At 49.2% G+C, this 24677-nt stretch overlaps 1 protein-coding gene across 2 annotated transcripts in view; it reads right to left on the bottom strand.

Annotated features, from left to right (window-relative positions):
• Positions 1 to 3992: 3992 nt before the first annotated feature.
• Positions 3993 to 24677, bottom strand: part of CD5 (CD5 molecule) — a 35917-nt gene continuing 15232 nt past the window's right edge. Inside the window, exons 2-11 of one of the 2 annotated variants that reach the window (XM_020976116.2) lie at positions 23541 to 23579; positions 22455 to 22718; positions 21359 to 21421; positions 19109 to 19444; positions 15619 to 15900; positions 13800 to 13925; positions 11829 to 11882; positions 11073 to 11192; positions 7754 to 7845; positions 3993 to 4568 (exon numbers count right to left, since the gene is read on the bottom strand). In XM_020976116.2, coding sequence (XP_020831775.1) covers positions 7757 to 7845; positions 11073 to 11192; positions 11829 to 11882; positions 13800 to 13925; positions 15619 to 15900; positions 19109 to 19444; positions 21359 to 21421; positions 22455 to 22718; positions 23541 to 23579 — 1373 coding nt within the window. In that variant the 3' untranslated portion in view covers positions 3993 to 4568; positions 7754 to 7756. The other variant, XM_020976117.2, reaches the window with a different exon arrangement.

Here is a 24677-nt window from a genome sequence, read left to right as displayed (position 1 = left end):
CGGTTATATGCAGGGCACTTAGTAATATTTCCCAGATCTTTTACTTAGATAACATATGCTAAAACACTAATAGGCTAAAGCCAGATAAGCTTACACCATTTTAATGGCCGGAGGCTGTGTGGGAGGCTGAGTGTCTGGGCAGTGGGGCCCACACCCCTTAAGACCTAGAACTAGATAGAAGGTGGGGTGGGCACCTGGCCCTCTGGCAGAGGCTGGGGTGCAGCTGCAGCAGAGTTAGGGGGCTCGTGTGGAGGACGTCCTGGGAATGTGCAGCCACTTTCCCTCTCCCGGGGCAGCTCTGTTGCCAGCAAGTTCCTTCTGAGCCCCAACTCTGCCCTTCAGTGCCTTTGATTTTGGCAGTCTCTTTCCCCTTCACGCCCTTTCCTTCTCCCTGTTTCTCTTAGCAAAGCTATTCTCTTGGAGAGAAGTTCTGAAAGTCACCCCCAAATGGTGTTTTCCAAATACTAATATGTCTTATTTATCTCTCCCTGCATCTTCCTTTTGTCCTTAGGACATAAACTCAAGGACAAGGCTCTCCCTTGTTTGTGGTATTGGCAGCATCTGTTAGATTTTGGGTGCCCGATGCCTGTTAAGTAATAAGGGTGGTAAGAACAGATCCAGAAGGGTTTGGTGGACAGAACATTAATTTGGTTCTTTCTGAAATCAGTTTAGTCACTCGGTCATCCTCTGGAGCTGCTATTGATCTGGAAGTTGAACGTACCTTGGACTGTCCAAGTCTGAATTGCTAAACATCTGACAGAACTTGAATGATGGGGGTGCTCTGTCAGTTTCGATTTCTGGTGCCCCAAATGAAGGGTTGGTAATGCCAGATTAAGTTTTCTTAATATATTGCCAAATTCTGCTTGCTTTCCCATAAATTATTTATAAAAAGAAATTACTAATGAGCTCAGTTGTGTTGAATTTTTGCTTGTGAATTAGCCGGATGATGTCCGTCATCTATGATTAATCACTACAATAAAACCAGAAGCGGTCCGTGCTGTGTCCTGGCTATGGTGGATTTGTAGAGTGAAGACCCGTCTGTTTGGAAGGTGCAATCGATCTTGGGTAGCCTTGCTCGGTGGAAACACTTCCCTTCATCTCTATCAATAAAGCCCTGTCCTCGTCCATCCATCTCCTGCCCTCAGATCTCTGGCCAGCTCCCTGGGGCCTCATTGATGCAGCACTCACTTCCCTTAATCGCCCAGACTTTGGCTTCCTTTCTCTGCCATGAGCATCTCCCCCGTGCTTTTCTGCTGGGCAAGCTCTCCCAGCCCTGGCTGGCTTCAGCTCGCCATTTTGTAAGGACTGAGCCCCCGTCTAACCCAGCACAGCCCCCCTGTGAGTACTGTCCAACCTCCTCTGTGGAGCTGCTGACCGTGGAGAATTCTGGCCCTGCCATCGACAGGGGTGGCACAAGAATGTGGCCTGCGTGTGCCGCCCATGCGCCCAGGAAACACCAGTCGGCATTCAAACCCGGGGGTCAGAGCTGTCAGCGTGTTAGGTGTGTGGGTGTGGGGGTGGTGTGTGTGGGATTCTGACCAGTGGGACTGAGGAGCAGAGCCATTCCCTGGTGAGCTCACCAGCTTCCCCCGTTGTTCTAGGGTCGCTGCCCCTGTGGGGTGAGCACAAAGTTTTCTGAGAGCTGTTCTCCTTACTGGGAGTCAGGAGAAGGGCAGCTTGAGTAGAGCTTGAGGTCAGAAGAGGCAAAGGTTTGAATTCCCCCTTATTACTAACAAGCTGTGTGAGCCTTGGCAAATCGCTTCCCTTTTCTGAACCTCAGTTTTCTGATCTGTAGATGGGGCTAGCAACAGCACCTCCCTCTCGGGGTTTCTGTGAGGATCTAATGGAACTTTAAAGGGCTCTGCCTGCTGCTGCTAAGGTCAAAGGCTGCAGAAATGTAAGGGACCCCAAATGTCATCAAGTCACTCCTCCCCCACCTTGTACATAGGGAAATAGAGGGTCAGAGAGAAGGCCCTGCCCTTGCAGTGAATTACGGGCTGGATTTGAACTCTTCGTTGACTCCCAAGGCGTTGGCTGATCCCAGGATGTCACTGGCCCAGTGACAAGTGGTCAGTGAGTGATACTCTGAGAGATGGATGAAGAGACAGACACGTATGCTATTTCTCAATGACCGTCTAGTCACGGGAGCATCCCAAGAGTCCCCTGCCAGTGGTAACTGAGGGTGGATGCTGACCCCTTGATCAAGACCAGAGGTAAAGCAGATTTCCACATGCCTCCCTGCAAACGCACCATCCGTCTAGGCTCATTAGGATGAGAAGCGCAGCTAAAGGCCGGCGGACTTGGCTCCATGTTATAATGAGCTTCTATGGGACATTTCCTGGCTCCTCATGGTGTGCAGACATACAATTGGCCAGACCCCTGGGAGACGGAGCACAGGCCTGCTTTGGAAGAGGCGAGTCCTAATGTCCCCTTGGGAAGCAGCATTAGGTGGGCTTTGTGTTGGTACCAAAGTGGGCCGTTTTTATAAAATATTTACGTACTAACTTGTAAGGAAAGGATTTTATGTGCACACTTGTTAGAGGAGTATAAGCTCACTACTGTTTTCCCTCCATAGACATTCGCACAGTCCCCACCCCGTCACTCACATACACAGCTCCGACACCCACTCACTCCTGGAGATGTCTTGGGCACGCCCTACCATGTAAGGGCTCTTGCTACATAGCTGAGCTAGTCATGGCATAGTCAGCCGACCCTGGAGAATGAAAGAGATATCTAACTTAGTGAAGAGCTTGGCCGTCTGGGGTGAGGGACTCTAGCCAATGCCGACACCATCTCGGCTCCATTTTCAGCTGTGCAGTCACATAGGCCTCGAGTAATGGGGATTTACCATCTCCTTCCAGGAGGGGCTAACTGGGACCAGAGCTATGTCAAGATAGTCGGTCTCAGTCTTAAGTCCACGTCTCCCAGCCTCGTTTTTGCCACCCATAGGATAAGGAGGTTGGGAGAAAGAAGCCCTAAGGGGCTTCTGAGCTCGGGCGGGACGTCCCTTTTGTGTGTGTGGCGTCATCCTGCTTCCTGAGCGTGGGGGAGCTCCTTTCTGTGGCTCGCTTTTACTGTGAGTTATTTTATTAATGAGACGTTTATTGAGTAGTGATGTCACTTGGAACTTCATAAAAGCTATGCACCTTTTACTGGTCTGGAGGCTGGAAAAATAACCCAGTGGTGGGAGAGCTCCGTGCCTGAGGCTCTACTTTTCTGATAATTTAGACTTTTAATAATAATTAAGGTTTGGTTGGCAATTCACTGAGAATGTGAGGGCTGGAGATGCCGGCTAATGGACTAGATGAGTTTTCTTTGCATGGAAAAGATCCAAGAATGTCCATACGCACTTGGGCAAAAATGGGCCCAGGAAGGGCTTGAGGAGGCCGGCCTTCTGCCAATCAGACAAGCTCCAGGGCCTCGAGACTGAGTGTAGGAACATGAAGGGAATTTGAGGGATGGAATCGAGGCCTAAAGAGCAGACCAGTCGGTCCAGGTGAGGCATTTCAGCCTTAGGCTGCTGACCTACGCTCTAGTGACCCACGAGCAAGGCCCTAATTTTGTGCCAGTAGGTTGGGTTCCCAAACCAGGGCCAGTGCTTCGTAACCATTGTTGGAAGCAAGATCGCAGCTTACCTCGGCTGAGTGTCTGTCACATGCCTGGCCCTGTGTGGGCGCTCATCCTGTGTGAGGCTGACGGTGCCACCCACTGCCATGAGATCTCATGAGAGGAGGGAGCAGTTAGCTCATGGGCCTGGGGGAGGACCAAATGACCTCTGGGGCGAATGTCCAGGGCTAGTTTCTGGCCCTCTCTGTCTCACTCTGTCTCTCAGACACAGACACACACCCACACCCACATGCACACATACACACGTCTGAGTGTACACACACACACACACACACACACACACGGCAAACATGCCTGGTTTTCTTTGTGCTCACATTTGCATCCCTTCTTGTCTCGGGATCTCTGAAATGAAATCTCAGGGAATGTTCAGACTTCTCAGGTTGTATAAAAAGCATTATTTACACAAAACATTAAAAAAACCCCAACATTCTCATCCAAAGATACCAGTGTGAATTCTTCCCTGTTCTTCATCAGAGGAAGGGTCTGGAGCTGGGGGCGGCGAGCAGGGAAGGCAGCCCCTTTCCAGTGACACTGGCCTTGGGGCACAGGTGGGTCAGGAGACAGCTGTGGGCCCTTGGGTACGGGATGTGGCTCTGGGAGCCCCTGGCCCTGTGTGTCTGGAGGGGGCTGTGCATACTTTGGGCTTGGCCCTTTCCTGCATTCTCTAGACAGGGTCCTGCATTTCACATAAATGAAAAGGTTGGGAAAGGCTGCTAGAGTTGTGGGGAGGGGAGGGTTTCCCTGGGTTGGGTTTGGGGGTGGGGAATGGGTAGGGAGGGAGCTGTTCCTGCGGGCAATGACGACGTGGTAGTGGCGACCTTGCTTCTGCCCCTTCACAGTTGGAAGTAAAATCAGGAAATCACGCCAAGGTGATGAGTGCAGAAGGTTCTCAGGAAGATGCGTCTCGTGCCGGGAGACACTCGGCTTATTCACAGTTCAGCCTGAGCGAGAAGAAAACAAGGCATAAAACAGGAAAAGCCACCTCATTTTCTGGAACTGGAGAGTCCAGGCGTGAACTGGAAGCAAGATCAAGTCTATGACAACCAACCCAAGGGGAATGATGGAGCCTCTGGTTGGGGGCAATCCCTCGGCTTCCGAAGCTATCTCCTTCAGCCACCTTAGGACCCCATAGTCTCAGGGCTGGAAGGCTCCCCTGGGGGCATCTAGACCACACCGTCTCTGAGGCACAAATTTCCTCTATTTGCATAGTTCTTCGGTAGGGGGGAGGGGTGCCGCCATCTTGGAGCCGTGACTTGGGAGACAGAGGACCCGTGTCTGAATCCTGGTTTTGCTACTTCCGACTTGTGTGACAGTGGACAAGTCACATCAGCTCTCTAGCTCTCAGTTTCCTCTTCTGTAAAACGAGGGGATTAGGACACAGGGATGAAACAATTAAGTTTCACACCAAGTCCAAGATGGAGGAGGCATCAGATAATGGTTTGTCTGAAACAAAGTCTGGGCCTATCTTTAGCAGAGTACAAGCCCTATGGGAATCACTAGTATGAGAGAAGGGATGGGATGAGGATGGTGAGAGTCCCACTGTACTCTGCCCTGCTCCAACCAGGTCTGGAGGGTTCCATTTAGCTCCGGAGCCACATTGTAGGAGGTACCTTAATGAGCTGGAGAACGTATAAGCTCAGGGGGTCAGGATGGTAAAGGGCCATAAGCCCACGCCATAGGAGACTTGTTGGAGCAATGAGGGAGGGGAAGTCTGGAGAAGAGGAGACCTAGGGGCTGGGACACGATGTCAAAGGGGCCCTACGCTTGTTCTGCACAGCTCTAGAGGGCAAGAACGAGGAGTAGGGAGCGAGCGCCACTAGGTGGCACAGTGGACAGGAGCTGAATTTGGAGTCAGGAAGACCTGAGTTCAAATCCAGCTCAGCCCCTGACTAGCAGCGACACGGGCATTGCCCTGTCTGAGAGGGTTGGAGCCGATGGCCCTCGGGCACCTTCCAGTTCTGAATCTGTCATCCTGAGTGGCAAAGAGGCGAGATCAGCTTCTAGCACTGAGAAGTGCCCGGCAGCAAAATGGGCAGGTGTGTGATTCTTGGATGACCCTTGTCAGGTGGATGAGGGGGTCTAGGCTGCTGAGGTGCCCTCTCCCTCTCAGATTCTGTGGCCTCTGAGGGCCTTTGTGGCTTTCCACCTCGATGATCAATGCAGAGCTGGGAGACCCCTTTGAGGCCATCAGCTGTCACCGTTCTATTGGGCGGAGGAGGAGCAGAGGCTCGAGAGAGGAAGGGAGGGGGCCCGGGTCCCACAGGTAGTCAGTGGGAGAGCTGGGATTTGCACCGAGGGCCTCCCTCGAATGCATTTACAGTCAGCCAGAGCCTCAGGGCACTTGTAAGCCACTAAGATGCCCTGAGACCTTGGGAACACCCTCTGTCCCCTACTGTGGCTAATCAGTGCCCCTTTGGGTCTGGTCATTCAGTATAGAAGAAATGCTGTATCTGGAACCTGATCTACCCCCTGCTGCCTGTGACCATGGCCAAGTTACCTCTCCTTCTGAGCCTCTGTTTCCTCATCTGTGAAATGGGACAGCTGGACCTTTAAGGTCCCATTGCTTCCCAGCCTTGTGAGCCTACGGTCCGGTCCACATGTCTCTGCTCTGGAGGAGAGGGGAGACGGGAGCAGAAGAGGAGAGTCGAGATACAATTTCCAGAAATGGAGTCATGAAAAAAAGCAGACTTTTCAAAATAATTGGGTAGAAATTGGAACATTGCTCAGATTAGGAGACTGAGGCCAGGAGGAGGGAAACGCCTGGGCTGGGGTCATGTGCACAGAAGAGGCAGACTGTGAGCCCCGGCCCCCTGGCTCTGATAAAGCCATCCCAGGGGCTGCGCCTTGGGGTGCTAAGGGCAGTAACTGCCCACTTGGGTCCAGCATTCCTCGGTCACCATCTGTTAAACTCTCGCTGCAATGGCCCTCAGAGGCGGGGGCATTTCAAAGTGGAAAGAACCTAGCATGAGGAACTTTGGGGGCCCATTCACAGCTAGGGGTTCCCAGGGCCTGCTATGGCCTCTAGCTAGGATGGCAATGGCCACAACAACTCTCTCCTATAGCTCTTTGTTCTCAGCAGCTTGCTTCTCAAAGGCAGCGCCGGGTTGTGGCTCGACCCAACGAGACCTGCGTTAAAACCCCATCTCTGATACTGACATTCGGGACCTTCCCCCTTGAGAGTCAAGATGGGGTAGAAAAAGCACTGGATGGAGAAAGGATACCTGGGTTCGAGTGCCAGCTCTGTGTGACCCTGGGCAAGTCACTGCACCTCTGAGTCTCAGTGTCCTCATCTATAAAATGGGGGTAACAATGGACCTTCACCCCACAGGCGTGTAGTGAGGCTCGACGAAGATGCCCATAAAAGGCTCTGAAGACCTGAAAACCTTGTTAAAGCAAAGAAACCCCACCAGGTAGCCATCTCTGCGTGGAGCCAGGCTGGTGCTCAGACCAGCTGCTGATATTGGGGGCTTTGCAAACGCTAAAGTGGTGTAGACTCATCAGTCATCATTATTATCACCTCCAACATCTGCCCCTCGGACACATGAGCCACAGGATATAGATCACAGAGAGTTGGAGGGGACCTCAGAAGCTGTCCAGTCCAACCCTGTCATTTTACAGGTGAGGAAACTGAGGCCCGGGGAGGTGACGTGACCTCCCTGCGGTCTCCCAGTGGTAAGTGCCAGAAGCAGGATCGGAATCCAGGGCCTCTGAGTCCCCAGCCCAGTTCTTTCCCACATTGGCATGATTCATCATCAGTGAAACCACTTTATGGGGGCCATACCATGGGAGCCCTCCGGGAGCTGTGGCTCCTCATTGCCTTAGTCCCAGCTAAAATCCCACCTTTTAGGAGAAGCCCTTCGCAGGCCCCCTTCCTGCTCATGCCTTCCCCCAGTGTATCCTGGGTGGTTCTGGTCCACACACAGCTGGCATCATACTGCCTCTCTCATCACCAGGGAGCAGAGCCTACTCCCTAGTGGGTAGTGTGGTTCCTGGCCCCCAGCAGGTGCTTAATAAATGCTGGTGGACTTGTCACCCTGTGTCTGCCATGATGCCAGGCTCTCTGGCTGGCAGGAAAGCAAAGCTGGGGCCCTCAGCCCTCTGGGAAACCGGCTGGAGCCAGACTCACCCGTCACAGCCTCTGGGCCCCGTGCAGATCGTAATCGCTGTCAGAGGAGTTGTCTGGCGGGTTGGAAGACCGGTTCAGTGCCCCTTCCAGAGCTGGAGACAGAAAAGAGAGGCTGCTTCTCAGGGATTGGCTTGTGGGGGACCCCAGGCCACGCTCTTGTCAGCCCGTAGCCCAGAGCAGTTGGGAGAGGTGGCCATGTCTGTCCACCTGGTTGTTGTGTGCAGTTTTCAGTCATGTGCGACTCCTCATGACCCCTTTTGGGGTTTTCTTGGCAGAGATATTGGAGAGGTTTGCCGTTTCCTTCTCCAGTTCATTTTACAGATGAGGAAACTGAGGCAAGCAGGGTTGAGTGACTTGCCCAGGGTCACACAGCTAGTAAGTGTCTGAGGCCAGATTTGAACCAGAGAAAATGAATCTTCCTGACTTCAGGCCCAGCACTCTGCACTGTGGCGCCACCTAGCCGCCAATCTTCTAACAGGTGTGGACAAAAATCCTTTCTTTAACTCAAGACTGTTTTAGTAAAAGGAGGCTTGAATTCAGGAGATCTGCATTCAACTCCTGGCTTTGCCACTTATGACCCTTACGACTCTGGGCAAGACATTTCTATCTTGGGGTCTCAGTTTCCTCATCTCGAAAATGGGGAGAATAATTTGTACGCTACCCACCTCACAGAGCTATGCATAGGGAAGTACTTTGTTAATTTTAAAGGACCTTTTCTTAGAAAGAGGAGTCTTTTGTCTTCTTTGGCAAGAACAGAGTAAAGTGCTATGCGGTTTTGTTTTGTTTTTTTACTTACCACATAATTCTTATTTCCAGATTGCCTCCCAAATCCATCACAATTTTGGGAGTGTGAGGTGAAGAGAGAAGGAGGGAGAGAGCTAAACATTGTTTCCCAGATATCTGCCCAAACATCTAGAAATGGGCAGTGGTGGGGCATAAAGAGGCTCTGGTGATGAGAAAAGATGAGGGCTGGAGGGGAGAAGCAAGTGGTGTTGTGGGCTTCCTATGAGTCCCCATTGTTCAATCCTGGCTCTAATGCACCCCCCCCCCAAGCATGAAATAGTCTATTTGCCAGGATTTTTGTGAATATTTTTGTTACTCTATAGTTTTCCTTCTCTGCTTTATCCTTCCTTGGTTTAGGTGTTAGAGTTTATATTTGCTTCATAAAAGGAGTTTAGTAGAGTGCTTTCTTTCTCCATTTTTTGAGAATAATTTGTACCTATACCCATTTATACTCAGTTTAAACTCCAGTCCGACATAACAACCATTCATTACGTGCCTCTTACATGCAAGGAATTATTTTAGGAGCTGGAGGTGAAAAGATAAAAATTTTAAAAATAGTCCATTTCCCCAAGAAGATTACCTTATAGGAGAGGAGGGGGCAGCTAAATACCCACGTGCTAATTTGAGGAGGAGGGAGAGAACACTGAAGACGAAGGGGATCAGGTGAAGCATTGGAACTGTGAGTTGAAGAAGTTGGGGACTCTAAGAGGAGGAGGGCCGGCCTTGCAGGACTTACCTCACTGGTATATCAGAGATCTAAGAATTAGCCCCTGCAGAGCAGTTGAAGAATGTTCAACAGCACTGTTGAGAGCTGGAGGCCTCTGATACAGTGGAAAGTCCAGTGGTCTGAGTTCAAATCTGCCACTTATTCCCTGCCTAAGTCACTTAACCCCACCCCCACCCTGCCTCAATATCCTTCTCTGTAAGATGCAGGTGGCCTCTAACAGCACTTCCAGCTCTCACTCGTTGGTGAGTCTCACTGGTGTGTGGACCTGTGGTGGCCACGTCCTCAGGATGTTCTGATGTCAACAGAGGAGTGTGATCTGAAGATGCTCAGCCATGCTCCTGCCCCCGGGGTTTGTGTGGCTGGCTAAGTAAAGGACCAGTCTGTCGGTCACTCCCGCAGCCCCTAAGTAGGACGTCCCCTCCTGGTCCAGAGGACTCGAGGCGCCTTCCTAAGTGTCTGGAATGGGGCACAAGAGACGAGGCCAGAGCACCGCCATGCACTCAGGGCCAGCCCGGGGTCACAGGAGCAGCTGGTCCCTGCTGCCTGGTCCTGGTAATGCTTCAGTTAATGGCCTCAGGACGCATTACTGCATGTGAGTGGGGTTGTCTCTCTGGGGGCTGCTCAGGCCTCTGTCCCCCCTGGGGGCTCCTCAATGTTTGTGGCTGCCGCCTGCTTCCATGCCCCACCTCCCCCAAACATTCTCCTTTGTGCTGGAGGGGCTCGGAAACCACGTCAAGGGACGGTGTGTCCAACCGTGGCTGGTCAGAGCTCAGACGGCTGTGCCACAGGTTGGGCACAAACACTCCACCGAATGTTCTCCAGAACTGTGCGGCGTCAGTGTGGGTGCGGGGGAGGTGGAGGGAGGAGGTGATATATGTGCCCCCTCCTCGGCCCCCCCACCCCGGCCTTCTTTGTTAGAGTCAGGTATGGGTTGGAATGTGGGTAAAGACCTGAGTTCCATTCCTGCCCCTAAAACTGGCTAGTTCTATCACCCTGAGCAAACCTCTTTCCATTTCCCTTTCCTCATCTGTAAAATGAGGGGCTGACACTAGACAGATACTGTCCAAGTTCCTGGCCTGTTCTAGATCCGGAATCCTAGGAGACCTGTTTTATTCACTGAAATGCATTTTTTAACAAACCCCAAGTAAATGAGCATTTACATGTGCAAAGTGCAGAAAAAAAGAAGAACCGTACATGAACTGGGATTCTGTCTTCCATACAGACTAATTTTTTTTTGAGGTGATATTAAATTCTTTTCTTGCTAAGTAAAGCTGGGAATCTATTAGAAATCCCTTGCTTTTCTTTTAAAGTACATAATAGATTCAACATGCTATTTTCCAAACTGTCCTGCATGTCTGATTCCCACTGATCTTTAAGCTGTTCTTTCCATTAAAAAAAAGTTTTCCTTTTTAAAAAAAAAAATTGGTAATCCCATCACGAGCCCTTCTGTCCCCCTCCCCGAAACTGAAAGGAAAACAAAACCCTTCTATCAGACACACAAAATAAAACCAATCCCTATATTGGTGAAAGTCCAAGAGACCACATCCAGACCCTGGACAGACTCCTTCCCCTGCCCCTCTGAGCCTCAGTTTCTGTATTTGCAAGCTGAGGGCATTAACACCTGCAGTCACTCATCTCACCAGGGTTGTTGAAAGGCGGACTCGAGGACACCCGTCGAGGTTTCAAACCCTGTGGTCATGCTTAAGGCAACGTCTTGCCCTGGGCAGTGCAGTTGGGGATTTCTAGCAGGGACGATTCCATCCCTGGCCAGTCCTATTCCTAGGAACTCGGAATCCTGCTCTCCCTTACCTGGATAAGCCGAGAGGCGGGAATGCCTGGGAGGCTGACTGTATTCGTTCTCCACATTTGAGGCTCCAGGGTTCTCGACTTGGGACCGGATGGTCACGGTGTGGTTGCGATGGAAGGACACTGCATGAGCACAGAAAGGAGAAGTCAAGGCCTCTACTTCCGCCTCCCAGAGAGCCCTTCTTGGGCTCCCGCAGGGCACTCCCCACCCTTCATGTCTGTACTACTCAGGGATTTAGAAAAAGCCTAATTCCTACACCGACTTTGGATGGACGGCCGTTCAGCTGAGGGGAGCAAAGCAGTCGGGAAGCCAGGACCCCGGTCAGGAGGCGGGTTCTTAGAAAGCACATAGTAGGTCCCTAAAGACTTTCACCAGCGGGGCGGCTGGGACCATTTCTAGATCCGGAGCTGACCTCAGTCTCCACTGCCTGATGCTGGGGTATGCTGGAGGCCTGGAGCCGAAGCCACAGCAGAGGAGAGATAAGGGGCAGTGGGTGCTGACTCCTTGGTCTCTGAGGCCTCAAGAACTACAGGTCACTGAACCACGCGTCTAGCCAGGAAGCCTCCAAAGCCCGTTTCTCGGAGGGTGAGAAAGCCTCTGCAGAATATAGCGCGGCAGCCAGCGGAGGGATGCGGTAGCTAGCTGCTTGGAGCAGCCCTCTTAACTCCTCCTCTGTGGGAAGCCCGTTCCAGGCTGCTGGATCCTTTCAGTGCAGGGGCAGACAAGCAGGGGGAGCCGCCCCCAAAGGGTCCCCGTACCGTTCTGGTTCACTCCCGTTGGACCGATCCACTGGCGCTGCTTCTTCTGACGGACTGAGCAACAGAGAGAAATAGATGGTTAGGGGCTGGCAGCCAGGCTGGAGTCCAGGAGGCCTGGCTTCTGCTCCTGGCCTTGCCGGGGGATTCTCCCTGTGCCTCTTGGTTGCACAGAAGAGGAAGATCAGCGTGATCGTGCCTTGTTCTCTGGGACAGAAAAAAAAAAAAGGCTGGATCTGGAGTCTGAAGGGCTTTGTTCAAATGCTGACTCTGTGACCTTGGCCAAGTCACTTCCCCTGTGTGCCTCAGTGTACCCGTGTGTAAAATGAGGGGCTGGACTGTCTGATCTCCGAGGTCCCTTCCAACTCTAACATGGGTCCCATACTTCCATTTATAAGTGGCATCTCTGGGAGTCAGGAGTGGATGGGACTCCTTCCCCTGCTGCCGCCCCTCCCTGGGCTAGGGTACCCCTCCCCTGCCTCGTGGCCTCGGGCTCTTCTATCTGCACCTCCTCCTCCTCAGCATGTGATGTCAGACCCACACACGTGCCCACCCAAGAAAGAGCCCCCTAATTGTTGGGCCTCCCAGCAGAGCCCGTGCAACCCCCCATGCACCTGGAGCCATTGTCCCCTCCTGTACTCAGTGAAAGACAGCAGCCCCCTCCTACCTCCAGGGCCAAACAAACAGAAAACCCTCTGCTCGGCATCTAAAGCCCTTCACAGCCTTTAATCTACAGGTCAGGCCAGGCTGGCCTTCCTGCTGCTCCTTGCCTGAGAGGTGCCTTCTCCCTCCTCCACGCCTTTTCCCTAGCTGTGCCCGTGCCTAGAGTGCCATCCCTGCCTTGACTTCCTTGAGTCTCAAACCTCACCTTCCCCAGAAGGCCACCCTGCGCTCCCCCCTCCCAGTGCCTTCTCTCTGGGATGGCCTCTGCTGTAGAGACAGTGTGTCCTGGGTGATTGGCAGGTGGCATTAGGCCAGGAGCCCCTTAAGGGCAGGCACTGGTTTGTCCACTTTCTTTGGGGCCCTAGTGCCTAGCAAAGTGCCTGGCACATAATAGGTGCCAAATAAATGCTTCTCGACTAACTGACTGACTGACTAGGCTAGGAGCTCCTTTCAGGGTCTGGATGCTGGGCCTATAGAGAGCATGGGAGGCTTTTCATAGAAGCCCAGCGCCTGACAGGGACTCGCGATCAAGTGCATTCCCATCTTCTTACAGAGAAGGAAACTGAGGCCCAAAGAGAAGTGGCTTGCTGGAAGGGACCCCATCCACTGGACAGATGAGAAAAGTGAAAGCTGGAAAAGGGGTCATGATTTACTCAAGATCTGTCTCTCTCTGTCTCACTGTTTCTGTCTCCGTTTCTTGTCTGTTTCAGTCTCTCCTTCATCTCTCTCTCTCCCTGTTTTTCTTTCTCTCTTCCTGTTTTTCTCTCATTCTCTCTGTCTCTCTCTCTCTCTGTGTCTCTCTGTTTCTCTCTGTCTCATTGTTTCTGTCTCTGTTTCAGGCTCAGTCTGTCTTTCTGTCTTAGCTTCAGTCTGTCTCTCCTTCATCTCTATCTCTCTCTCCCTGTTTTTCTTTCTCTCTTCCTGTTTTTCTCTCATTCTCTCTCTCTGTTTCTCTCTGTCTCACTGTTTCTGTCTCTGTTTCTTGTCTGTTTCAGTCTCAGTCTCTGTCTTTCTGTCTTAGCTTCAGTCTGCCTCTCCATCTCTCTCTCTCCCTGTTTTTATTTCTCTCTTCCTGTTTTTCTCTCATTCTCTCTCTCACACACATACACACACACGTGTGCACACACACACTCACACACACACACACACACACACACACACACACCACATACACACATAGAACTTGTTATTCACTGGAGCCCAGAGCAAAGAGCGGAAGAAGGACAGAGGCAGGAGAATGGGAGAAGAGGGAGATTGTTCCAGAGAGGCAGGAGGAGGAAGCTGTGTGGAATTAGGGAATGCACTACTTACATTTCTTCTCTAGTTTCTTGTAGGCTACAGGCCCACATGTCACCAGAACGATTGCCATGAGGATGAAGGTCAGAATGATGCTCATCACAGTCCCTGCCCCAGGCCCACCTGCATTTGGGTCCTGGCCTGAGAAAAGACAATGGTGTTGTGTTGAATCTTGATTAAGTAGAGTTCTAACTAGGGCAGGGCAAATGGGTCTTTGTCCCAGGGAGCTGAAATTTAAAGGATATTCTACATTCGCACTCCTCTGCTAGACAGAAACAACTGAGTTTAGGACTTGGCATGAATAATTTGTTAAAAGAGAAAAAACAGAAAGCTACCGTATAGAAATATTTCCTCCTCTTTGCAAGCTATGCCTCAAGTGTTCTCTACCCAGCTCCCTCTCGGTGGGGGGGGGGGGGCTATCTCAGCCGTCACCATCCATGGGAACTGATATCTTGTGGGGGGGGTCATGTCTCTCTCGCCATGGAAGGTGTCCTGGGATCTCCTCTCAGGAGCTCCTGTGTCCTGAGGTCTGAGGTCCCCACCTTGAGGTCTCATCTTTCACTGCCACTGTTTGTCCCTGGAGAAATTTGTCCAGGTACCAAATTACTAATGTCCGTGCTCCTGAGACATCAGCAGTAGAACAGCATGTCATCAAATCCAGTGGCTTCTCATTCCCTCCCACTGGTTGGGGGATCCCAAGAGAATCTGCTGGAGTTTCTGACACCCCATAACTCCCAAGTACAATGAAAAGGGTATCTAACACATCTACATCAACTCAACATGAACAGGCTAGTATTTATTACGTGCTAAGTGTTTGCCTTTTCTCATGTATCTACTCCCCATCTTTTGTGGGAGATTTTAATCTATTTGCCTACCAATCACGAGTCAATGTTTTATACTTGTAAAGAGTATTTGTAGATGTGTTTATGTAAGTCCTGAGTATGTCTCAGCTGGTTAACACCCAAATATTTTCACAGATTTTGTAGTTATGCTGAATGCAATTTCTCCTCCTATCTTCATCTTATTTTTTCTTTTTATTAAAATAAAGGCTTATAACTTCTGTAAATTCATGATTTTATTCTGCTACTATACTAAAACTATTGTTTCAATTAATTTTCTATTAAATCTTTGGGGTTCTCTAACTCACCCATTGTAACATCTGCAAATGGAGAGCCAATTTATTCTCTTCTTTGTCTGTAGTTATTCCCCTAATTCTTTTTTGTTTTATTGATGCAGCAAGCATTTCTAACACTATATCAAATGATGGTGCTGATAATGGACATCCTTGGTTTACCCCTGATTTTATTGGAAAAACTTTTATTCTTGTTCATTGCCAATGACACTGGTTCTTGCTTTTAGGTACTTTTGATCCCAGTAAGGAAAGATCCTTTTATTCTTGTGCTTTTTAGTATTGTTGGTTTTTTTTTAAGTATAAATGGATAGTGCATTTTGTTGAAGACTTTTGCTGGTTCCATTGATATCATTATATAATTTTTTTTTCATTTTGACATTAATCTTTCTGTCCATCAAATTCTTATCTATTATCTATTCATGGACTCTGCTGCCTTACCTTCCATATGATCTGCCCTTAAGGTACCAATCGCTTTAGCTCAATGCCCTTTGAGAAGTGGGATTGTCTCATTTGGTTTTTGTCTGTGTCCCTAGAGCCTAGCACAGAGCCTGGCACACAAGATGCACTTAATCCATGCTGACTTCCTTGTTGGCCACTGGTTGCCTCCATCTCCCTGTCTTGAAAAGCTGTCCCCTCCCCCTTTCCCCAAGAGAAAGCCCAGACAAGCACGACCCTCAGGGAATGGTTGGTTCCCCAGCTTACACTCGATCATTGTGCCTTTGCAGGCCGGGTCTCCTTCATCAAATGTGTAGCAATGGGAGAGGTTCCCATGAGGGCAGTAGAGCTTGCTGGATGGGGCAGATGATGATTTTTGAGATACTTCCTCGGAGATTAGGCTCCCACAGTGCTGCTCCTCGCACACCTCTTCCCAGTTCTTTTTTTTTCCACACAAGACTTTCCACTGACCCTCAAAGTACACCTCTACGATGCCCTTGCAGGGATTGTTTCCGCCCTTCAGTCTGCTTTTCACCTTTGGCTGGAAATCTGAAATGAGGAGAGTTGGGGAGGAGAGAAAGTGAAGGAAGAATCATGGCTGGCTGTCTTCTGGCAAAGAGTAATCGGGAGCCCCAGTCCTGTGCCGTCCAGCCCTGCCCCCATCCTGCCACACCCTAGTTCTTCAGCTCAGTTTGCTCATCCCATGTCAAGAAGATGGTAGCTTCACAAAGATGAAGTCCCCCCCCCCAATGGTGAGGTCTATCTGTCTGATTGGCTCCCTTCCACAGGTCTACAGCCTCTGAAGTACCTTCTACCTCTATCATTCTCTCTCTCTTTCTCTCTCTCTCTCTCAATCAGGGTTAAATGACTTGCCCAAGTTCACACAGCTAATAAGTGTCTGAGGCTGGATTTGAACTCAGGTCCTCCTGACTCTAGGGCCAGTGCCCCAGGATTCCTTCTCAATTAGCATGTCCACCCTTCAGTCCTCCTCCACCCTAGTATCTTTTCCTGTTTGTCCTCCACTCCAGCATCTCCACCAATAGGGGTAGTGTACTACAGAGGAGAGATTACTGGCTTTGGAGTCAGTGGGACTGAGGACACACACTTACTACCTCTGTGGCCACACACTTACTACCTCTGTGGCCACCATCTGTCTCGGCCTTGGTTTCCCTTCCTACATTGGAAGGGAATTTTTTCTTTCTTTCTTTCTTTCTTTCTTTCTTTCTTTCTTTCTTTCTTTCTTTCTTTCTTTCTTTCTTTCTTTCTTTCTTTCTTTCTTTCTTTATTGAGGTTAAGTGACTTGCCCAGGTTCACACAGCTATTAAATGACAAGTATTTGGTCTGAGGCCTGATTTGAACTCAGGTCCTCCTGACTTCAGGGCCAGTGTTCTATCCACTGCACCACCTAGCTGCCCTGACAGTGTACGTGTTATACTTGTATTAAAAGGACCAACAGCTCACACCTTGTCTACCAAGATAAATTCTAAATGGGGACTTGATGTAGATATGAAGGGTCAAATGTAAACTGATTAGAGAAACATGGGGAAAAAAAAAACTACCTCTCAGATCTATGGGTAAGAGAAAATTCCAGGACCAAACAAGGAATAGAGAGGGTCATAGGAGATAAAATGGAGAAATTTGATTCTATAAAATTAAAAAGTTTTTGTGCAAATAATCTAAGATTAAAAGGGAGACAATTAACAGGGAAAATATCTGAAGCAATTTTCTCTGATAATGGTATAATTTCTAAAATATATAAGGAATTGATATGAATTTATAAGAAAAAGAGTTATTTTCCAATTGATAAATGGATATGAACAGGCAGTTCATATGAACAAAGAAGATATCTAAGCTATATATAGCCATATGAAAAAATTCTCCACTACTAATTAGAGAAATGCAGATTAAAGCAATTCTGAGATTCCAACTTGTGCCCATCTGAATGGTAAACATGACCAAAAAAGGAAAATAAGAAGTGATGGAGGGACTGTGGCAAAACAGGCACATTGGTACATTGTTGGTGGACCTATGAATGGGTATGACCATTCTGGAAGACAACGTGGAATTACACACAAAAAGATATTGAACAGTGCCTGCCCTTTGATCCAGCTATACCACTGTTAGGCCTGTATCCAAGAGAAAACAAAGAAAGAGGAAAAAGTCCTTTATGATAAATGTATGTAAGTATAGCAGAGTGTGTGTGTGTGTGTGTGTGTGTGTGTGTGTGTGTGAGTGTGAGAGAGAGAGAGAGAGAAATGGCAAAAATATTGAAAACTAAGAGGATGCCCATTAACTGAGCAATGGCTGAAGAAATTGAATAAATCTGAATGTGAGGAAGTATAATTGTGGTGTGTGAGAAAGGAGAAAATGGATGATTTCAAAGAGACGAGAAAAGACTGCTATGAACTGATGCAGAGTGAAGTGAGAAAAACCTAGACAATTTATAACATCAATACTATAAAAATGAATGATTTTGAGGACCTTTAAAAACTGATGAATACTGAAATGAGCAGAACTAGGAGAAATAGATATCTAATGACAAAACATCGTAAAGGCAAACAACTTTGAAAGCTGTGAGAACTCTGATCAACATAACACCCATCCATGATTCCAGAGGACCAGTGATGAAGCATGCCATCATTACATAGAGGTGAGGGATTTGGGGTGTAGAATGAGACATATATATTTTTGTGTATAGACACTAAGGGAATTTGTTTCGCTTGACTGTGCACATTTGGTTTTTCTTAATTTGAATTTTTATTTTCAATTCCAAATTCTCTCTGTCCCTTCTATTTGTATCACTATATCTCTTTATTCCCTCCCCCACCTATTCAGAAGGCAAGAAATATTATACTCATTATATATAAGAATTTGACTATGCATATTTGTTACAAGAAATTTGTTTTTTTTCCTTTTCTTTTTTATGGAATAGGGAGTGGGAGAGATTAAAAAAAAAAACAATTAAAATAGAGAGGTGGGGGTGCCACAGATGTGAAATGTTACATTCATTTTCAGATGAGGTCACTGTATTATTAGTTTTACTTTGTTATAAGAGACCTCTCAGGAAGTGAGAAGAATCTATAAGTGTTTATAATGTAAAGACAAAATACATCAATAAAACAGAAAGTGTAAACACAGAAGATGAAGGGATTGGATTTAGTGACTTCTGAGGTTCCTTCCAGCTTTCACTCTGTGTCCTTATGAGCCGAAACATCAGAGACTGATTTTGAACCTAGGTCCTCAGACTTGCCATGCGACTCTCCTTCCACAAGCCCATGCAGTCTGGAGTCATGAAGCATCGAACCGAGTTTGGCACCGCTCTGGCCAAAGTGTCCTACCCTGGGCCCCCGGGGCCCCAGTTTGCCCTCTTGCCTCTGGCCTTTCATCCGTGCTGTTTGCCACTTGGAATGTCCTCCCTCCCACCGCCTGTTTAGCTTTTAACCCAACTCAATCATCCCCTGCCCCAAGCCTTTCCTGATCTTGAGGGCTTTCCCCCCCTTGGATTTCATGTAGCATTTGGTTTGCGCCTTTTGAACACTGTGCGATATTGTGATAATTCTCTGGCTTGTTTTCCTAGCTCCTTTGCTAGGCTGTGGGCTCCTATACTTCCTTTTGCACTGGGCTCTGCATACAGCAGGTGCTTGATGGTGATTGGATGAATGGAAGAACTTTAGAGTCAGAAGGAACCTCAGAGACCATCCAAGGCCAATGCGTTCACTTCTCGAAGAGGAAACTGACGCGGGCAGGGGCCACTTACCAGAACAGACAATGGAAATGGTTCGGTTTCCCGGACAGCTCTTCTGTTTGGTGAAAACCTGGTCCACGGGGACTCCCTGAGCATCCTCAACTGCCCAGAGGATCGGCAAAGGTTTGAGCCCCTTGGGATTCCCTGGGTCTGTCTTCTCTGCTGGTGGATACAGATGGCTCAGGAACGTGCCGCAGTTCAGGGCTTGGCAAATCTCATCGCCCAGGGCTTTGGTCCAGGTCTTCTCTTCATAACAGATGCTCCCCCCAACACTGCCCCTGTAGAACTCAACCACTCCTGCGCATCGGAGTTTCTCTTTCCCCTCCACCAGCAGGAACCTCGGAGGGCCTGGGAGGAAGATGAGGGAGGAAACCAAACACGGGAAAAGGAGAGATGAAGAACCAGAGGAAGGGGTAGACATGTCCTTTCTCAGGCTGAGACAGGACAGAGAGATTGGAGAGTCCATCTCCCAGGTGGGGCAGCCAAGGCTGGGAGATGGAATTTAGTGGCAGGTTCCCGGCTGGGGTTCTCAAACATTTAACCAAGGCTTGGGCTATGAGGACCTAATGAGGAACTGATGGAACCTCCCATCCTTCACTGATGCTGGTCATTCTGTATTGCCTCTGTTTATCCGCCTTCTCTCCTCTACCACTGGTCATCACTGATCTCCACTCTGTCTGTGCCCTCCACTATTCTAAGGTACTTTCTGGCTGTCCTGTCAGTGTGGAGCTGCGTGGTATTGGAGATGTCCTTTCAGTAGGCTAGAAACAACCAAGCTTAGCCACTCCTTGACAAGCACAGTTCCTCAAAATAGGAAGATGGGAAACTGGGGTGAGCTTACCACCCTCCGTTCCCCATAACACACTGGGAAGTCTTTAGGCAACATCTGGGGGTCTTTGCTTCCTTCTCTTTCTCCTCCCTTATGACGCATAGTTCTTGCCCCAGGTTCATCCGTTCCTAGTTACGGTTCTGATGTGCCTCACGGGGGTGAAGGTGCCCCATGCCCTGATTCTCTAGAAGAACAGAAGCGCAAAGGTCCCCAGAGTGTGGTCCCTCCACCAGTGTTGAAGGACGACCAAAACAAGCCTCTCCCTGTTCTTGCTCACAACAGCAAAGGTGGAAGTGGGTGGTGCCCAGGATGGATGAGTCATGGGACCTTAGAGGGGGGAGACCTTAGAGGCTGCCTAGTCCAAACTGCTCATTTCACAAATGAGGAAGCTGAGGTCCTGAGAAGGTAAGGGACTTGTCAAAGGTCACAGCCATTGGATGGCAGACATGGGATTCATGCCTTGTTCTTCCTGCCTTTTCAGCTGCCCATCAGAGGATGCAAGCTCCCTCTGTCCCATCCAGAATTCAAACACAACCTTTCCAGTCTAAGGCACTGTACATCCATTCCCCATTTGAGCTTGACAAGAGCCCTGTAATTATCTGGTTCCATGTGTTCCATGAACAACAGGGGAAACAGAGGCTCAGGGGCTGCAGGCTCTTGCCCAAAGTCATGAAGTTGAATTCAGGGGCATTGCCAGGACTCCAACCCAGACTGGCTAACTCTCAAATCCAGTGCCCACATATGCTTTCTTTCTTTTCTTTTCTTTTCTTTTCTTTTCTTTTCTTTTCTTTTCTTTTCTTTTCTTTTCTTTTCTTTCTTTTCTTTCTTTTCTTTTCTTTTCTTTCTTTTCTTTCTTTTCTTTTCTTTTTCTTTCTTTTTTCTTTCTTTTTTCTTTCTTTCTTCTTTCTTTCTTTCTTTCTTTCTTTCTTTCTTTCTTTCTCTCTCTCTCTCTCTCTTCTCTCTCTCTCTCTTCTTTCTTTCTTTCTTTCTCTCTTTCTCTCTCTTTCTCTCTGTCTCTCTCCTTTTCTCTGTTTCTGTCTCTGTCTCTGTCTCTGTCTCTCTGTCTCTGTCTGTCTGTCTGTCTGTCTGTCTCTCATTTTTTGGCGAGGCAGTTGGGGCTAAGTAACTTCCCCAGGCTCACACAGCTAGTACTTGTCAAGTGCTTGAGGCTGGATTTGAACTCAGGTCCTCCTGACTCTATCCAGTGCACCACCTAGCTGCTGCCCCGTCCCCTCGCCCCCCACACACATATGCTTTCAGTGAGAGGCCAGTGAAGCTGCCTGGAATGGGAATAGGAACATTGCTGCCCCATGGTCTGGGAGAAGACTAGGAGGGGCCACCCATTAGAAATGAATCCTCTGAGTGGCAGGGTTGGAATTCTCATTCTGCCCTGGGGCCCTGGCTGGCCTGACAGAGGACTGGCGAGCTCTTACCAGTGGGCTTGGGTGAGGTCACAGTGGGCTGGGGGGTGGGCAGAGGCGCTTTGGTAGCTGCTTCTGAAAGGAGAGGAAATCTTAGATGAGTAACATGATGAAGCGGGACCTTGGCCCCAGGCCCGGCAGGCACAGAGACTCAGACAGCAGGGAGGGCCATAGAGATTGTGTGCGGACAGGTAGAGCCTCCGAAGGGCTGGGTTCCTCTGCTGTATGCACATTCACTCACAGCCCTTCACTCCGTTGTCAGAGTTGCTAAAGATGATGGACAAATAGGTCCTTTCTCCTCCCTCCCCACTGCAGATGCTCCTTGCGCGAAGATGCTTCCCATGGCACTGAGACTGGATTTCACGTGAGGAGGAGTGCCCCATCCTCAGAAGCCCTTCCCTGGCCCTGGCCCTTGAGAGCCCCCTCAGGGAAGCAGAAGCTTCTGACAGGTCCCACTAGGCTGGGACAACTTCTAGGCAAACTGTAATTTATTATATATCCCCCCTTCCTTACACTATATGAATCTAGACAAACTGCCCTTTTGCTGGGTCTCCACACATCCTTCTCATGGTTTTCCCCTTTGGGCCTAATCCTTCTCTACAACATGACTAATGTGGAAGTATGTTTAATGTGATTGTACATGTATGGCCTGTATCAGATTGCACACTGTCTTGGGGAGGGGGAAGGGGAAACAGCAGAAAATTTAGAACTCAAAATCTTATGGAAGTGAATGTTGAAAACTAAAAATAAACAAATGAACAAACACATACATAAAAGTCAGAAATGACAGAAAATGATGCCAAAACAAATGAAAAGTCGGAATCAGGACTTGGGCTCAGGTCTTCCAACCTGCTGCCTTGGATCCAAATGTCCTGGGGTGGTGGCAGCCCAGAGTGGTCTGCAGGGATCTGTCTATGTCAGGCTCCCTGCTGGTGTGCCTCCATTTCCCACAGGACTTCCAGCACAGGCTCAGAGTGGGCTAGGTTCTAGGGGGATTCCTCTTTCCTACAGGCTGGCTGAGGTGACCACTTTCACATTTGGGAGGCCATGGTTCTCTCCCCAGGGAAAGGGCTCAGGAGGCACCCCGACCCACATCTCGAGGACTCACCTTGGCAGATCACGTGCAGCTTTAGAGAGGAGGTGTTTGTGTGCTTGTGGAGGACGACAAGATTGTGGAAAGAGCAGGCCAGCTCTGTGGCTGCCCCGGAGGGGTCGGAGATGCGGCCAGCCTGGAAGCCCAGCTTGCTGGACAGCTCAGTCAGAGCCTGCCCTGACCGGTTCTCCAGGCACAAAGTGCTCTTTGTATTATTGATCTTGACGTCCAGCTGTACCTGACACAGGGGGCTGGAGCCAGTGAACTCCCTGTGGGACCCTAGGGAAGAGCAGAAGAGGATGGAAGGTCAGACCTGGAGAATCGCTGGGCTCTGCAGCCCCCCAGTTCTGGCTCCTGAAGGTGAGAGGGCTAGCAAAGATACCCTCCAAGGTTCCTTCCGCCCCTAAATCTGTGCTTTATGGGAACCTGGGCTGGCTGCTTCCTTTCTCTGGGTCTCAGATCCCTTCTTACGCTAAATCCTAAGAGATTTTAAATAATAGACAAATATGTCTCCTTAGAACGGGCCAAGAGCCCTGTGAAGTGGGAGGGACAAATGTTCTCACCCCATCCTACAAGTGAGGAGCCCGAGAGACCCAGGGATGGGAAGACTCATGTCCAATCTCACACAGCTGGGAAATGCCAGAGCCAGGTCTTCCCACTAGGAGCACCATGGGATTTTAGAGTTGGACATCCTCTGGTCCAGGACCCTCATTTTACAGATGGGGAAACTGAGGCCCAGATGGGGCATCCCTCTGGTCAGAACACCAGGGTTTTTCCAATACACTGCATAGAAACATCTCATGGGGAAAAAAAAGATTATGTCCCCTCCCCCATGCAGTACGAACGTGTGAGTGCAGTTATGAGACCTCTGTATGATAAATACTCTAGTATTTATGTTGTTGTGTGTGCGTGTGTGTGCATGCACAGTGCGAACGTGGGCACAAACCTGAGCTTCTGCATATCTCAAAGGCATGGCTGTAGATGCGTGGGTGACATTGGACAGTTTTGGCACAGTGGGGGGATGTGGCTCTAACAGACCACTCCCAAATTTCCTTCCAAGACTGTATATTTCTCGAGACTACAAATCCCCGTGCTACTCACCTGAGGGGATCTGCTGTGGTCCTCCATGACAGGAAGACACTGCAGAGAAAAGACCGGAGTCAGAGAGTGAGGAAAGAGGCAGAAACAACCAGCAAAAAACCCGCTTCCAACATTTCCTGGTACTCAGGGTGTCCCAGAGTAGAATGAGCTGCTTCAGGAGGTAGTGAGTTCCCTGTCGCTGACTATCTCCAAGTGGAGTGTGGGTGATTTTGGAGGGGGGAATCATCTGATCCAGGCCCCTCATGCCATTACAGATGGACAAACTGGGACTCAGCAAGGGACGGAACTTTGTACTGAAGTATTGGAAGAGGGTCTGGGATTCCATTACAGAGGACCTCGGGTGAGGTACTTCTGAGGAGAATGTAAGCCCTTTGAGGGCAGAGATGGTTCCACTTTTGTCTTTGTAGCTCTAGCACCTAGAACAGTGCCTGGCACACAGTAAGTGCTTAATAAACCTTTATTTGTAGGACCTCAGCTCTAGAGCTGGAAGAGACTTCAGAAGTCCTCACATCCCATCCCTCATTCTAATGGCCAATGATGGAATTGGCTAGATGGTATGAGAGCCTAGCCAGCCCAGGCCCCAGGCCTTCAGTCCAAAGGACGCCTGACCCACAGGGGCCTCTTCCTTTTTTTTTTTTCAGTCTTATTTTTTTTTATTAATTTATTTTGATTTATCAACAATCACTTCCATATGCTTTTGAGTTGAAAATTTTTCTCCCCCTTCCTCCCCCCCACCCTCCCCAAGACGGTGCACAATCTGATATAGGCTTTACATTTACATACCCATTAAACATATTTTCACATTAGTGAAGTTGTAAGTAAAAATTAAAACCAATAGGAGGAACCATCAGAAAGATGAAACAAAACTCAACAGAAGGTAAAATTAAGTGATAGTGATTCGACTTCCATAGTTCTTTCTTTGGATGTGGACAGCATTTTCCATCCCGAGGACTCACAGGGGCCTCTTCCTCCGAACATTCCCTTCCTAGTCCCTGGATCCAGGCAAATCATGGCCATCTGTATCTTCCAACTAAAGCTTGATTCCAGAGCCTTTGGGGGGAGAGCTGTAACCCATCCATAAGAGTCAGGGGAATGCTCACTCTGACGGGCAGAGTTGGTCTTACAAGTACATGGTGA

Source organism: Phascolarctos cinereus, unplaced genomic scaffold (genome assembly GCF_003287225.1).
Source record: "Phascolarctos cinereus isolate Bilbo 61053 unplaced genomic scaffold, phaCin_HiC Scaffold_9;HRSCAF=440, whole genome shotgun sequence".
Taxonomy (NCBI): Eukaryota; Metazoa; Chordata; class Mammalia; order Diprotodontia; family Phascolarctidae; genus Phascolarctos; species Phascolarctos cinereus.
Note: the sequence above shows the minus strand (reverse complement) of the source record. Positions and strands in the feature narration are given on the sequence as shown.